The 16,129-nt window shown below is 40.4% G+C and overlaps 1 protein-coding gene across 1 annotated transcript in view; it reads right to left on the reverse strand.

Annotated features, from left to right (window-relative positions):
* Nucleotides 1–1,914: 1,914 nt before the first annotated feature.
* birc6 (baculoviral IAP repeat containing 6) overlaps nucleotides 1,915–16,129 on the reverse strand; it is a 346,340-nt gene continuing 332,125 nt past the window's right edge. Inside the window, exons 72-73 of the mRNA XM_034184474.1 lie at nucleotides 12,582–12,716; nucleotides 1,915–3,199 (exon numbers count right to left, since the gene is read on the reverse strand). Of these exons, the coding sequence (XP_034040365.1) occupies nucleotides 3,020–3,199; nucleotides 12,582–12,716 (315 nt within the window). The 3' untranslated portion in view covers nucleotides 1,915–3,019. The remainder of the gene's footprint in view (nucleotides 3,200–12,581; nucleotides 12,717–16,129) is intronic.

The raw sequence follows: 16,129 nt of genomic DNA on the forward strand, positions 1-16,129 counted from the left end.
ATCTCATACAAAATGAGAGCAAAAACAAGTGTTGCGTTTATATTTTTGTTGAGTATACATATATATATATATATAACATCATGAGGTTTGTCACAGAAATCCTACTTTACAATCACACTGCAGTCATTGTTAAATTATTTCCTTTTGCATTTATAATAAACATTTGTATTTATTTAGTGTTTGTTTTTCTGGTTGAAATAAGATATAAATAATCTACCAGACTTCAAAAAATATACAAGTGTCCATGTTATTTTATTTGTCTAAAAATAAATGTCTGAGGTTCCTTATGTTAAACAAGAAATTATCTAATCTGAAATAACAGGTGGTTTTAATACAGATGAAAGGTTTCTAAAGAACCATTTATTGATTTATTTACCTATTTTAATTACAAGTGTTGTAAACTTTTTTTTAACAGTAATCAGAAATTTTGAGGTAACAACAAAAAAAACATTTCCAATTTTTCTTCAGAAAACTGCTCTATAAATGAGCAGTCCTGTCACACGTTAATGTTTTGTACAGATCAGTGGTTTCTGCACCAATCGGATTGGTCCAATCCATTTTGTACAGATCAGTGGTTTCTGCCATGAGTCTTCCGTGTTTTGGCCCGACGCGTCGTTCCTATTGGACAATGCGAAGGTACGTCACAGCTCAGAGTGTCGAAACTTGGCGCACCTCATCTCGACACAACACCGGCTCTGTGGAATGCAGGAGATCACTTGACCGAGCGTCTATACGTTCAAATAATAATTTTTAAAAATAGTCATCACTCTTCACTCTTAGTCTCTCACAACGGTGCACCGTAAATACACGAGCTTTCCAGGAGCGCACGTCTCCTCCGCACTTTTTTTGGGGGGGGGGGGGTGATGATAAACTCATTGCCCACTTAATATTTTTTTTTTCTGGCGCCGGGTCTGACAAAACGGAAGCAAAAGCAGCACACAAGTGGAAAAAAAAAGTTTTTGTGTCTCCAAAGTGTGTGTGTGAGTGAGTGAGAGAGACAAAAGTAAAGCACAGTTAATTAGGATAAAAGAAACGATTCCAACCTTGTAATCAGTAGGAGAGCGGAGATTAAGTCCAGGCGCCGAGGAGTCAGTCCATTCACAGGGGCGGGAGCGGCCGACTGCTCTTCTTGCAATCTGATTGGCCACCCTGTATGCTTCTCCAACTGTCATTGGCTGTTGGCCATGTCAATCATTGTGCTCGATGTAAGTCTCCGTTGTGTGATCAAACGGAAAAACTGAAACCTAGAATAAGACTGCGCCGTGTATGAAACACTACAGAACTTTTATTTTGACACAAATTCAGGAAGTGGTTCTGCAGCTGCACGATTAAATACTGTAGCTTCACCGATCACGGACTTTCCTCGTGTTGACAGCAGCGCGCGGTTCGAGAACACTGTATATTTCCATAATCTCTATAAATATGGAAGGGCCGGCCCACTGGGCAAATGCCCAAAATCACAGATTATCAGTCCGAGCCTGGGGTCACGTGATGGAAAATTTACACTCTCGTGTACTTGGTGATTATTGTTTCACTGCACCTGTCACGTGCAAATATTGTGTGTAACTGTGAATACGTAAACACCACTCTGCCTGTAATAACATGCATGTAACAACACCCAATATATATCAACATAATACAGGCAAACGACACAAGTCGCATTGTAGTATTTTTTTATAAAAAAAAAAAAAAAAAAGTGAAAAGTGAATCTGCGCAAATCACGTGATTAATTCCAAACAAGTGTCTAACTTAGAGAAAGAGTGAATACCAGGAAACGCTTCATATCATCTTGGATAAAAGAAGCAATAGCTGGAGTTAACGACATCTGAGGGATGACGGGAACGTATTTGAAAACCTGTCATATGTACGGCGCGCAAGCTCCTGTCACACAAAGAAAGCATTAGTACAGGTCACTATTTTCAAGCTCCATTTTTAATGTCCTAGCAAAAGGAATATATGACTGTTCTAGGAGTGAGTAAAATAGAAAGTGCATTTTTGTTCACTGGGGGAGAAATGTAAAAAAAAAAAAAAAAGCAACCAAAGTAGTTTGTCAGAGGGAGCAGAATTATTCATTTGTAGAAAGAGCAAATAAATCCAGAAACATACTTGTTTAGAGCATTTTGGTGGTGTGGTGTAGATCAAAGGCACATCACAGCTTTGTATCTCAAGGGATTGTTGCACACGCACATAAAACACACATGCACAAACCTTCAACTACATTTCTCACAAGTATCCGACAGTCCCACCACGCTTATGATCTACAGTCAATGTTTTTACCAAGGCAAAGAAAAGGCGTCATGTCTGCAGCTGTCAGTGACTGAGAGCCTGACAGCACGGCTTTAATCATGTTTCAACCCGGACACGGGAAAACATTGTATTAAATGATGTCCACTTTTACTTAAGTGTATATGATCGTATAGAAATCGGTTGAAGCACTCGTCTATGCATGACCGCAGGGCGCTGCTCTCAGATTCGGTTATGTGTGTTGGATCTTTGTTTTGTTTTTAAATAGTATCCATCAAGAATGACCACTATATCCTTAATTATAACTGTTCTCGCGCTAACAGTCAACATGAAAAACAAAGAAAAACATTCAGTAAACATTCTTCTCTAAAGGTAGTTTCCCTTATATAATCTGTAATTTCCTCTGCCATCGTGTATACATAAACAAGTTTAATAACATACCAATCAGTGGTTATTTAACAATTGGAAAAAAGCACAAAATGTTTACACTCTTTTACAGGTAAATAAAAGTTTTTGTTGACTGTTTTCAGCAAGGGCAAAGCATAGTTCAGAGTTTTCTCAGTTTCATCATGTTTCCTTGGGGTCGTTTCCTTGGTTCCTCATGGAATTTTTTTTATTAGATTTTTCCAGATGAAAAAAACAAAAACAATGCTGGCTTGTGCTGGGAAGCCATCAAGTCTGCTTTCAATAAGGAAATAATCACGATGATGAGGAGGAAGGAAAACTGGAGCTGCTGAGTCGGGTTGGGGGGGGGGGGGGTGACGGTGACTGGTACTCATAGCTGGCCATCGCTACAGTGTTCCTCATGACTGCTGCCGGGCTTCTCTGGGTCCTGATTGGGCAACTCTTTCAGGATGAGGGCGGCGCTCTTCTCGGAGAACTCATCGCTGTCAGGATCTAGGCCCTCGGGGCAAGGCAGCTTCAGGAGTTCCTCTCTGAGCTGAGCCGTGTGTCTCTGTATAGGTGAAACACACACAAAAAGGTTTGAATACGACAAACACTCAAGAACTTCAAGTGTTTGCAAGTGGTCAAATTAGCTGCAAAGTGATGATCATCAAATGTTTCTCGAACATCCCGTTAGTCGGCAAGTAGGATTTGTTTAACAACACTAAATACTTTGCATGTTAAGTCAGTGTTCCACAAGATTCAGTAACCCATCAGAACGTGTTCTGCTCCAACATTGTTCCAGCTGTCAAATGCAATTTTGACAACTGTTGGAGAAAACAGTCTCCACTTTTTACACAAGCTGTATCATTTTAATTGGAGTGACTGAATTGAGTCCAACACTGCAGGTCCGAAAAGAAAATCCAAAGATGTTTCAATATAAATGACAAAATATAAATGACTGGGGAGGTGATGATCTAGAGGTTACAAATGGGCTTGTGACAAGAGCATCCTTGGTTTGATTCCCTCTCAAGAAAATCACTGAGGTCTGGTGGGTAAGGTCCCTAATTTCCAAATTAGTCCGGGCGTGCAGGTGTGTGCCTTGCACAGCTGACATGGGCATGTAAATGTGAAGCATCATGGAAAAGCATTCTGAACGTCTGCATCACATGGAAGAGCAGATGTCCATGTCCACCTCCGCACTGTAGGAATGCAGTCCATCAGCCCTGTTTATAGTTTATCAAAGAGCACTTTGACTTTTAACTTTATAAGACAGACAAAAACCCAAAATTTAATTCTGTGACACCTTGATTTGAGCTGCAACTCTGCAAAACTATCTTAATTAGTTTTTAAGAAAAGATAAAGCTTCTTCATTGTGACTACTCTAGCTTGTTGTAGTTTCTTTACTGTCATCTGGTCGTAAACTGAGTATCTGGGTGGTGGACAAAGCACTTTTATAAAGTATAATCTTGGGTGTTGGAAAATGCTGACATTTTCCATCAATTTCTGACATTTTATAGATCTAAAACCGAACATATATAGAAAAAAAAGCAACCAATCAATTAATTGCTTGTAAAAAAAAAAAAAATCAGTTGCAGCCCTAATCTCTAATTATTTCAAGATGCTTAAATATGAGTGGATTGATTGTCTTTTTTTTTAATTAATGACAGCATTAATGCTGATGGACAAGGAAGTCCAACTGTCAGCAGCCTTCAGATGCAGAGGGAATAAATAAAAAGCTTGTCTGCTGGCACAAACATTCTATGCAGAAAAGAAACAGGGATACAAAAAAACAACAACATGCTTTTATCAACAGAAGCTAATTAAGCACTTCTATATCTCTGCGTGCCCTGCAAATTTGTGAGACAATAACTGGCTGTGTTGAAACTTCTGGCTGCTGTCATGACTGGAACAGGATTATTTATAGCAGACATAAATTTCTATTATTTACAGAGACACAAAAGCAGTCTCTGAGGGTAGAGGTGCTGCTATTGTGCTCGGGTCTGAGTTATCAGCTACAGTTTGCACTGCAGGAGGAGGCTGGCTGGGGAATTCAAAGACAAACTGTCAAGTGTCCTCAGCACCTTGAAGATATTTCACTGGTTATCAGACATACAAGAGCGACATTAAAAAAAGCAAAAAACAATCAACAGAACACTGAGATTACATGTCTAAGTGACTTGTTATCTGCAGGAATCTGACTTATTATTGGACAGTTCCATGGAGTGGAGCTTGTTGAGGTTCTAGTCCCTCTAAGATTTCAGAAGCTCCACCATAACCCAACAGAAAAACTGGGATTTACTTCTCAAAACCTTGTTTTCACTCTCACTTTCGTGAGACCTGGATTGCCCCAAACTTCCACAGCACTCATGATGCACCCTGTGTGAACTACACAGAAATTAACTGAGCAAGTTCATGTTATTCAGACACAAGTTTTATTTAATTTTATTAAATGTGCTTTGGAATGAGTGGCTGGCCAATTAATGCCATATTTCCATAATCTGTAGCAGTTAATTAAAATGCTCACAAGGCAGATGAAACAAAAACGAATGCAGAAGGACCGGAATGAAATGAACGCCATGTAAAGTCCGCCAGTCATTACTGTCACAGCAACGCACGGAGCTGAGCTTCATCGCGGGAGGTTGGCTACACATTTCTCCTGGCTGCAGCCTGAGAACATTTCAGTCAGAGTGAGAGAAAAGTGACGTGGTGGTCAAAGAATATAATAGTCTCCACTTAAACAAGAATCCTAATCAGACAAACAAAACTTTATTTTGTGTTTGTTTCATAGAGGTTCAGCTGTAATACACAAGTAACATGGCTGCAAAAGTTTTCCTTTTTGTAGCTGGTTGCACCAGTCAAATGCATGTGCACTGGCAGAGGCCAACCGATACTAATGCCAATATTAAGGGAGCAAAAAATGATGGTGCTTATATAGAGATAAAGAAAATAGCTTTAAATAAAATGTCTCATTGGAATAAGTTCCCCTTTATTTTTATAATATAACTCAGCCACATGGAGTGCGCAGCCAGTAGATTCAAAGTGCTAGTCACAAGCATGAATAAATTAGGAGGGTGGAAGGTGGTAGGGCATTCATGTTAAAGTTTGTCAAATCTCAGCCACATTGGGGTGTGCAGCCAGTACATTCTGAGTGTGGGCCCCAAGCCTGGATAAATGAGTAGGGTTGCGTTAGGAAGGACTGAATACAAATTGAATTTCCGTCATACTGGTTTGGTCGAAGACGGGGTTAACAATGACCGCCACCAGTGCCGTTGCCCAACAGGCTGCCAGCAGAAATGGGGCTACTGCTGGGTAAAGAAGAAGAGGAGGAGGAAAATGTGTAAAGAGACAGTGGGAGAAGAGGAAAACTGGAAGGGTGGAAGTGAGAGTTGGGAAGTCTGCAAATATTTGTTCATTTTGAAATGGATGCCTGCAACACGTTTCAAAAAAGCTGCAACAGTGGTTTGTTGACCACTGTGTTACATCACCTTTCCTTCTAACAACACTCAATAAGCTTTGGGAACTGAGGACACTAATTGTGATTGTCATGATTGGGTATAAAAGGAGCATCCCCAAAAGTCTCAGCCATTCACAAGCAAAGATGGGGTGAGGATCACCACTTTGTGAACAACTGTGTGGAAAAAAAAAAGGTCCAACAGTTTAAGAACAATGTTTCTCAACGTTCAATTGCAAGGAATTTAGGGATTCTATCATCTACAGTCCATAATATAATCAGAAGATTAAGAGAATCTGGAGAACTTTCTACACATAAGCGGCAAGGCTGAAAACCAACACTGAATGCCCGTGACCATGTTCATGAAGTTTGCTGAAGATCGGTAATGGAAAACAAAGAATACACACTCCACTTATTCTTCTCCTTCTTTTGAATTTATTGGTGGTTTTCAAACCAATATGGTGCATTACCACCACCAACTTTTTGGATGTGGAACTTTAATGGATTCTGACATATGATATATTAATAAGGAATTGTGGAGATGAGAGAGGGGAGAAAAAAAAGTGAGGGAAGCTACAATGAACTATATTCTCTTGAATAACCCTGTTCAATGCATGTGCTGTGCATGGACAACATACATTTCTGTGACCTGAAATCTGATTTCCTCAGTGGAGTGTGCACGAGACTCTGAGTGAGCATGGTGCGAGACAACAACAAACATGGCAGAGTTGCTGAAGTTTGATGACACGGAGATGTGAAGAGACTCGACTTTTCCACCAGAAAAAATGGTAAATAAATAGAATTTTGTGAATATTTGTCGCAGCCCAAGCGGGCCATCATTTTATAAATTGTATTGGCCCAGCTATGCTGTACAGGTTAGAGACGGTGGTACAAACAAAAAGACAGGAGGCAGAGCTGGAGGTGGCAGAGCTGAAGATGTTGAGATTCTTTTTGGGAGTGAGAAAAATAGACAGGATTAGGAATGAACATTTCAGAGGGACAGCTCAGGAGGAACAGCTTGGAGACAAAGTGAGAGAGAAGAGATTGAGATGGTTTGGACATGTGCAGAGGAGGGAGAGGAGGGTATATAGGGAGAAGGATGTTGAGGATGGAGCCAGAAGGCAGGAGGAGAAGAGGGAGGCAGAAGAAGTTTCTAGATGTGTTGAGGGAGGACATGCGGGTGGTTGGTGTGACAGAGGAGGTACAGAGGACAGGGTGAGATGTAAACAACTGATCTACTGTGGGGACCCTTAAGGGGAGCAGCCAAATGAAGAAGATAATAATAATGACTGCAACCAGTTTTGCAATTTTCACTTGTTCCTGCAATTTCACTGCAAAACAAAAAACAAAAACTGTCATCACTTGCATTGCAACATTTCAGAAAAGTTAAATGGTTGCCAAGAGGAATGTCTTTATATCATAAAGACATTCTAGCATCTTATTATATTAAAAAAATATATAAGTGAAAAAAATAAAATTATGATGGAGCTCCTCCCTGTACCCTCTACATCAGCTTTGCTTATCCATGAGCAGACGTCATGGGTGGAACAGTGGCGTAGTGGTTCAGCGCTGGTGCCTCACAGGAAGAAGGTTGTGGGATGGCCTCCCGCCCTTTCTGTGTAGAGTTTGCGTGGGTTTCTTCTGGGCACTCTGGTTTCTTCCCACAATAATAATAAAAAAAAAAACAAAACAAGCAAGCAACAACAACAAAAATGCCCTTATATTTAGGGTCTGCTCCTTTCTCTGCCTATGACCAAGGCAGTGTCTCTACAGTGGGGTAAAAAAGTATTTAGTTAGCCCCTGATTGTGCAAGTGCCCCAACTTAGAAAGATGAGAGAGGTCAGTAATTTTCATCATAGGTACACTTCAACTATGAGAGACAAAATGAGAAAAAAAAATCCAGGAAATAACATTGTAGGATTTTTAAAGTATTTATTTGTAAATTATGGTGGAAAATAAGTATTTGGTCAATAACAAAAGTTCAACGCAATACTTTCTAACATATCCTCTGTTGGCAAAGACAGAGGTCAAACATTTCCTGTAAGTCTTCACCAGGTTTGCACACACTGTAGCTGGTATTTTGGCCCATTCCTCCATGCAGATCTCCTCTAGAGCAGTGATGTTTTGGGGCTGTCGCTGGGCAACATGGACTTTCAACTCCCTCAACAAATTTTCTATGGGGTTGAGGTCTGGAGACTGGTTTGGCCAGTCCAGGACCTTGAAATGCTTTTTACAGAGCCACTCCTTCATTGCCCAAGCGGTGTGTTTGGGATCATTGTCATACTGGAAGACCCAGCCACATTGCATCTTCAATGCTCTCACTGATGGAAGGAGATTCTGGCTTAAAATCTCACGATACATGGCCCTGTTCATTCTTCCCTTAACACAGATCAGTCGTCCTGTCCCCTTTGCAGAAAAACACCCCCAAACATGTTTCAAGCCCCATGCTTCACAGTAGGTATGGTGTTCTTGGAATGCAACTCAGCATTCTTCTTCCTCCAAACATGACTAGCTGAGTTTCTACTAAAAAGTTCTATTTTGGTTTCATCTGACCACATGATATTTTCCCAATCCTCTTCTGGATCATCCATATGCTCTCTGGCAAACTTCAGATGGGCCTGGACATGCATTGGCTTAAGCAGGGGGACACACCTGGCACTGCAGGATTTGAGTCCCTCTCTGCGTAGTGTGTAGCCTTTGTTACTTTGGTCCCAGCTCTCTGCAGGTCATTCATCACGTCCCTCCGTGTAGTTCTGGGATTTTTGCTCACCATTCTCATGATCATTTTGACCCCATGGGATGAGATCTTGCGTGAAGCCCCAGATCGAGGGAGATTATCAATGGTCTTGTATGTCTTCCATTTTCTTACAATTGCTCCCACAGTTGATTTATTCACACAAATGTGCTTGCCTATTGTAGATTCACTCTTCTCAGACTGGTGCAGGTCTACAATGTTCTTCCTGGTGTCCTTTGACAGCTCTTTCGTCTTGGCCATGGTTGAGTTTGGAGTCTGACTGTTTGAGGCTGTGGGCAGGTGTCTTTTATACATATAACGAGTTCAAACAGGTGCCATTAATACAGGTAACAGGTGGAGGACAGAAGAGCTTCTCAAAGAAGAAGTTACAGGTCTGTGACAGCCAGAAATCTTCCTTGTTTGTGGGTGACCAAATACTTATTTTCCACCATAATTTACAAATAAATTATTTAAAAATCCTACAATTTGATTTCCTGGATTTTTTTTTCTCATAGTTGAAGTGTACCTATGTTGAAAATTACAGACCTCTCTCAATTTTCTAAGTCGGAGAACTTGCACAATCAGGGACTGACCAAATACTTTATGCCCCACTGTACATCTGGAGCTGACCCCTGGGCACTGGACTGCACCGGCCCACTGTTCCTAGTGGTTGGATTGTGTCTAACTGTAATTAGAATGGATTAAATGCAGAAGAAAAATTTTGTTGTATGTATGTATGCATATGTACAATGAAAATAAAGGCTCTGTTCTATTCTATTCAGTGTTGGATAACCACATTACCAGACAGAAACAGTAAGACTTAAAGTCCAGTTAGTTTTTGCTGCTCTTAATGGCATGTAAAATGTTTACAATCTATATAATTACATTTGCTGCAGTCTTTTTGTAAGAAAAGGCAAATAAAGTTAGATTTGAATTCGTGATGCGCAAAGTTGAGCAAGTCCACTTTGTTCTTTTAATCTAAACACAGGGATGTGAATGGGCAAAGAAAAACTCTGAAAAATCAGCGGGGGCCTGGGGTTGCCGTAGGCCCCAGAAGGATCCATGGGCAGTGCCCCTGGTGGGGGCCCAGAGGTTTTGAGCATTATCGAGGCATTTCGGGGCCACTAGAGAGACCTAATTGCAAGAATTTCCATTTTATATTTTTTTGTATGTTGGGGTATGTGGAAGTCTTACTTAAATAAAAGAATCTGTCTATGTAGACCTTCTTTCAGTGATACATGCCTCATGCTATGGCATATTTACATACTACAAATGCCATAGCACTGGACAGATATCACTGAACTTGCCAAGACTATTCTCATCTTTCCTTAACTTGCAATGAGCTCTGAAATATACTGAAACTTCATGCAAGTATGTGTACATCATTTAAAGAGATTAAAACCTATCAAAACAACAGTTGTGGTATAAAACAGTGACTTTATTAATATTTACATGTGAAATGTATGCTTACAAATTATTGCCCCATAATAAATTCTGACATCACACCATGTGAGTTTGCACCCCGACTACTTATGTCAGTCAGCAGGAAAACCCCACAGGCACATTTAACATAGTAACATTAAAAAGCACACATCCTGTGCACCAGATGTACCGCAGTCTATGAAAGTCACCAAAGTAAAAAATAAAAATAAAATTGATACAGGCCGGCTGCCATTATATGCCACAAAAGAAGGGTTCGTTTGTTTTGTTGTTCTCCACACGGGTCACGTTATCAGAAAAAGTGTGTTTCGTGTCAAAATAAAGCCATAAAATACATATATATTCAGTTCGTTCATATTTCAGTTTGCGGTTTATATGAAGAAATAAACGGAACACAGAAACAAATTTTGACAAAAATCACTATACAAACACGAGTTTTGCAGCACTGAATTGCACTTCAGTGCGTACACAGTAACTGCACCACACTTAAAAATGTCAGTGATTGTAAACACATTTTAATTGTATGACTAGAGTTATTGGACACGCACCTAAGCACTGGATGTTCTGTCGCTGACTGATACAAGTGCTGTGGTCTTTGGAGCTCGCTGTGCCTCTTCTGCGTTCTGGACCCGCGCAAATTAGTCCGTTTAATATTAATTTGATGACATGTTTCTTCATCTTGCAGTGTTCTTCCAAGGTTATGTTGATGAAATCCGAACATAGTATGCAGGGGGCTTTACCACGGAGCTCAACCTTGCGGACAAATTCACTGAGTCTTGCCTTTGTCCACGTCTGCCTCCCGCTCCAAACATGTCAACTTAAACCTTTTTTTTTTTTTTTTTACACCACTATTGATGTCTTTAACACAGTCTTCGTTCTCTCATGCTCTAATTTTAGCCATGTTTAAAGACGCAGCTTGACAGACCAAACTTGCAGAGGCAAAAAATGTCCACAGCTGGGTACTTTCAGTGAGATTAAAGTTACAGAGATTCTGATTGGCTGAAAGTTCGCTGTTGTAGAAAAATAACATATGACGTTGCATGTTTTTGCTTGGAAAATTCCTCTTATACCAGTATCGACAATGAATAAATAAATGTATGTATGTATGCACTGGCTTCTTCAATACAGAGGCTGACCAGTTTGCAAACTGACATATTTCATCAAGAAGGTTCATTTACTGATCATGTTGACCAAACAAAACTTTACACCTTTGTTCTCAGAATCAACAGCGAATCTTTGTCTAGCTTTGGATTAATATCATTCTCCTTGGACGAAAGCTTTTCAGGCCATAGTGATGTTCTCTTAATGGATGGTGATGAAATATTTCAACTTGATAACTCTAATGATGTCAGTTCCTCAATTGTGATTTTAGGGTTTTGTTGGACTTTTCAATCCAGATCTCAGGGTGTTAATTGGGGTCTCGTCACTGAACAATGCAAAATCTCAGTGTGTGAAGATTGTTATATTTTCAGCAAGTATGTAGATCTTGCAGTTGATCAATTAACTCTTTTGGAGTTTGGCTCCAAAGGGGGATCCTCAAGTGTGCATACATACAACTGTTCTACAAATGACTTGGTTAAGTTATTTTGATCTTGCCATGCTTTTAAAACACTGGTTCTACAGGTAGAGCCACAGGTGAACTAGTTTAACCATAAATGCACAAATTAGCAATTCAGAAACCTTTACAATAAATAATTCTAAGAATTTCTGGAATATTCTGCACCTATCCAAATGATTTACCCTTATAACCATTATGGTATTTTCTTTATTTGACTGAATCTTAAGTTATTCTCTCTTTAAGGTACTTTCATATCGTATAACAGCTGTGTTTTCATATGAAAATATTCAGAATAGTCAGCTTTTTGAATGTGAGAATTTTTTGGTCGAAAACACTATTCAAAGATAATTTGGCTCTCAAACTGCAAATATAAAATGTGTGTGTTTTTTAAATTGTTAAAATCTTTTGTGAAAATACACAATTCATATGGATGAACTGGTTTGGTGTTAGAAATGGGTTTACCAAAGTCTTTGGGTAAACGTCACCACACACACACACACACTAGGGGTGTCGGAAAAAATCGATTCACGTCTGAATCGCGATTCTTATTTATTACGATTCTGAATCGATCCAAAATGTCCAAGAATGGATTTTTAAAAAGCATTTTTTTTAAAACATTTTCTTGCTTACTCACTGCGTGTACTGTTTGTCAGGCAACAGCTTCCATACTACAGTGTACGCACGCACACACACAGGGAGAGAGTATTTACATTTAGAATTTCCCCATTTGGCTCAATTATTCTGCATCGTCCAAATCAAGCTTTTACCTTCAGTGCAGCAGCATGATGGGACATGGTGCGGCCAACCCTCTTATCGCTGCTGTATTGCTGGATGTCTGCAATCCACTCCTCACACTGTGACATGATTTCTGTTCGCTTCAAGTAGAAATGTTTGTGGATCACCTACAAACACACAACATGAAGTATGGCACATTTAGATCACATCAGCTGTTCAGTCCGAACAGAGAAAAGAAAGCTTTGGCCTGAACGTAAATGTAGACAAGTTTCTTTGGCATATTTTCTTTTTAACAATCAATAATGTATTCCTCTTATGACTCATATCCCATGGTAACAGAAACTCTGCCAAAAAAGGATATGCATTACAACATCAGCTATCAACTCTGACATCCAATGGTATCTATTTCATAAGGTCTGAAATGCTTACGCTGCCTTTACACATAACCACGACAAGTGAATGCCACGCATTATACATTCTTTGCTGCTGATCATGAATGTGATGATTCGGGGCAGAGGCGTCAGGTGTCCTCAGAAACTGCTGCAACCTGTTACCACATGTTACGATTAATGGCACGTGTTGCTGGAGAATTATCAGGAACCATTACGCACGGTCAAGAATATGTTAACAGCGCATTGTTAAGTTCTGTCACGTTGTGAATGAGGCAAATTGTCTCCACACACACCCCCATATTCATCCAACCGTCAGTTGCTGAACAATTCAGATCGCTCCAGTTTGCTCCTCAAAAGCCAGAAGGCCTTTGTGACTGCGTGCTTAGTTGGGCTCTGTGCCATGGAGTGGCGCAGAGAGGAGGAGACGGAGAGAGCCAGATATGTGGCTCCACGCAGCTCTCGTCTCGCGCGTTTTCCCACACATCAGGCACATGCAGCAGGTGGAACACCTGCAGGAGCGTGCTGAGGAGCATTGGAACGAAACTTTTAGCCAACTTGGCGTCACTGTCCTTCTTCAGCATACTGCAGCAATGAAACTGAATGTGGTGCAGCAGGATTTAATTGCACGCATGTCAGACAAGAACACTGTCACGCTCTATTAAGGATCACCACTAATCAAGATGGATCAACATGCTCAGTTGTGACCTCCACAACATGAGGCGAAATGAGGGTGGTGTGTGACATTCGTGGAAGATTTTTTTGACAGCCAAAAACATGATCCACAAAAATCACGCACCAAAACACACTAGAAAGAAGCCTATTCAGATGCGCTAAGCCACGTTAAGAATGTCAGGAATGTGCCAAGAATGACGCAAAAATGACATTCGTAACGCGTCTTGCCTATATGTAAACTCAGCATTACAATTAAAGATAACTTTCAGAATTTCAAAGTACCTGTGATTTAAATAGTACTGGTATGCAGACTTGTGTGGGCCCTGTCACATAATGTGGAAACAGGAACTGGTTGGTACTGCATTTGCAAACTGCACTTTGTGTTCATCTGTCTGCTCAACATCAGGAGTCAAAAGTCCTCAGAAGCTGCAGCTCTTTACACTTGACCTTGAATAGTCTGTGGTCACTCCATGTAAAGCCTCTTCGAATATGAGAAGCTTTATGTCCAAATCAGCTGGACCAGACATTAACCAGACTGAAACCCGCCAGCTCCCCAGCACTAATGTCACTGTGTGAGCGAGTGGGGAAGCTGATGTTTCTATCACACGTCTGGAAATGGAAGAACATCGATCTGAGAAAGTGAAGAAGGCTCATTTACAGAGACATCAAGGAATATACCTAACTGGAGAGACTTCTGTCATTTAGGGTCGACACTGAAATTGTCAAACATTCGTAGAATGACAAGGGCGATTTGCGGCAGCATACTTTTTATGCCATGTCCTCCCTGCGGCGCGCTCAAGCCAGGCACCAGCCCAAATTAAAAGGGTGAATTTCAAGTGGGCGAGAAGAATATAGAGTAAAGGGAGATGTGAATAAAGAGATACTCGCAGTCCCCAAAGCCTTTTTGCTGCCTGTTTGCCTCTGCCACTGGTAAACAGTGAATCAGCAGCCAGCATCATAAGTAATCCACAACAGCAGTTACAGACACATGCAGTACTGCATATTGATGTGTTTTCCCTGGCAAATGCTGTTGAGAAGCAGACCACAGGGGCAGGAACACAGGTGACTGGGGTGTAGATGACTGAGCTCAAGTGCATTACATATGACTTCAGAAGTGAATGAAGCATCCTCAACAATAAAACACTTTGAACCTTTCAGTCAGGAAAAAAGGAGATGCAGGAAGCACTGCTGCCTTCAGTGAAAGCTAATGAACTGTTGTCTTAACACTTTACAGAAACATTTTTTAAATAGGCGTAAATTCAAGAGTGAAAGACACAACATTACACCAACCACAGGGGATTTGAACGATATTAATAATCTTGTATGTTAGATAAACATCTGACTGATCTTTTCCCAAAATGGCACATTTGTAAAGACACACTGCATGCAATCGTAAAAGACTTAAGATACAGTCTGCACTGATGCCCTCACATCGCTGTCAGCAGTGGAATATAAATTCAACTTTGAAATAATCCTGACCTTCAACCCCCCCCCCCCCAAAATAAACAGCCCTTATTTTTTCTCCTTTTGTTCATATTGTGTCGGTATGACTGCAGGCTGATCTCTCTGTGTGGTGTTCCACACCATCCGTTTCTTAATGACAATATAAGCATTTTGATGTCCCCAAAAAGAACAGTTGTTCAATCTAGAAGGGCACCAGAGACATCTGATGAAATGTTGAAAAGCATGTGAATGTTAAATTTCATTAAGAACAATGGCAGCAATAACTACCTCACGTTCAAAATCTAAAGAAGCTCTGTCTACATATTTTGATACCAAGATCTCTGACTGAATAAAGATTAAAATCATAACTAGCACGTTGCCCATGGGGATCCACAGGCTCTAGATTGGGTACCGTTTATAAAATAAGTAGCTGACATTTTTTTTAGGGTGGGAACAATTTATGCAAAGTTTCTATAATAAGTTGGAATGGTGTGTCAGTCCAGAATGTTTTCAGAACCTTAGAAGTCAACAGTTTTTAGAAGATGAACTCAACTCTTATTTCCTGTTAATTATATAAATGGTAAATGAACTGCATTTATATAGCGCTTTTCCATCTGAATCAGACGCTCAAAGCGCTTTACAATTATGCCTCACATTCACCCCGATGTCAGGGTGCTGCCATACAAGGCGCTCACTACACACCGGGAGCAATAGGGGATTAAAGGCCTTGCCCAAGGGCCCTTAGTGATTTTCCAGTCAGGTGGGGATTTGAACCCATGATCTTCTGGACTCAAGCCCAACACCTTAGCCACTAGACCATCACTAATATTTTTGGAGAAATTCATGATATTAGCTAACAACAGAGAACAATGGATGTTGTGCTGGAGTGCGCCATGGGAGTTCAGGGTTTGGGGGTTTTAAATGCTAGCTAAATGTTATTGTGGTTCATGCTAGTTTAATAATGTTGTTAGTGTTATTGATTTATTGTGTTTCTGTCATTCAATTGGTTTGGTCAGTTAAATGTCATGTTGCCGTTACTAAGAATCAGAATCAGGATAGCCTTTATTCACCAA

This window comes from Thalassophryne amazonica, chromosome 13 (genome assembly GCF_902500255.1).
Source record: "Thalassophryne amazonica chromosome 13, fThaAma1.1, whole genome shotgun sequence".
NCBI lineage: Eukaryota > Metazoa > Chordata > Actinopteri > Batrachoidiformes > Batrachoididae > Thalassophryne > Thalassophryne amazonica.